General features: G+C 48.6%; 1 protein-coding gene across 1 annotated transcript in view; it reads left to right on the plus strand.

The window, feature by feature from the left end:
* EMH_0029150 (SNF2 family N-terminal domain-containing protein, putative) overlaps positions 1-953 on the plus strand; it is a gene marked incomplete at both ends in the record, with an annotated part of 8,864 nt that overhangs the window by 4,184 nt on the left and 3,727 nt on the right. The window contains 1 exon segment of the mRNA XM_013494252.1: positions 64-642. Coding sequence (XP_013349706.1) covers positions 64-642 — 579 coding nt within the window.

The raw sequence follows: 953 nt of genomic DNA on the forward strand, positions 1-953 counted from the left end.
ATGTATATACATCATGTGTATTTTTTGTTCTTTTTTTTTTGTTTTTTTTTATTTTATTAACAGGCGGTACGGCTACGCAAGCGTTGCAGACTTTCGCAGGAAGGGGAGAGAAGAAGAGAGAAACACAGAAGAAGAAGAAAACGAAGACGAAGAGGCAGAGGCCTCCACAGGAGAGGAGCAGCAGCAGCAGCAGCAGGAGCAACAGCAGCAGCAGCAAACAGCAGCAGCAGCAGCAGCAACAGCAACAACAAACAGTGTATCGGATGAGAAACTACACACAGCAGCAACCAACAACAGCAACAGCAACAGCAACAGCAGCAGCAGCAGCAGCAGCAGCAGGACGCGTCCGCGTCGAGCGGCCAGCCGTCGCGTATTGCAGCAGTTTGCGGATTTGCAGCAGCAGCAGCAGCAGCAGGAGCAACAGCAGCAGCAGCAGCAGGAGCAGCAGCCAGAAAAGAATAAAGAAGAAGAAGAAGAAGAAGAAGCAGAAGAAGAAGGAGACAAACTTGCTGCTCTAATTGCAGAGAGAGATGAAGAGGACCTGCAGCTAGACAAAGAAATACACAGCAGCGACGATGAGTCAGAAGCAGCAGCAGATGAGCTCATCCACGAAGCAGATGCCCCTCTTAGTGAAATACTCAAGTAATAAACCCTAAACCCTAAACCCTAAACCCTAGCTGTTGCCTTTCTACTACTAAGAGTTTAGTTTCGTTAGGGGTTAGGGGAAGGGGAGAAGGGTTTAGGGTTTAGGGTTTAGGGTTTAGGGTTTAGGGTTTGGGGGGTGAGGAGCAGAAAGCAGAGAGAGCAGCTGCTGAGCAGCAACAGCTACTTGCAAGTTGACGCAGCTTCAGCAGCGGGGGTTTAGCCCCCAAACCCTAAACCCTAAACCCTAAACCCTAAACCCTAGACCCTAAACCCTAATATGTGTTTAGGGTTTGTGTTTGTGTTTTATA

The sequence above is a fragment of the Eimeria mitis genome, genomic scaffold (assembly GCF_000499745.2).
Source record: "Eimeria mitis Houghton genomic scaffold, Emh_scaff1090, whole genome shotgun sequence".
Lineage (NCBI taxonomy): Eukaryota > Apicomplexa > Conoidasida > Eucoccidiorida > Eimeriidae > Eimeria > Eimeria mitis.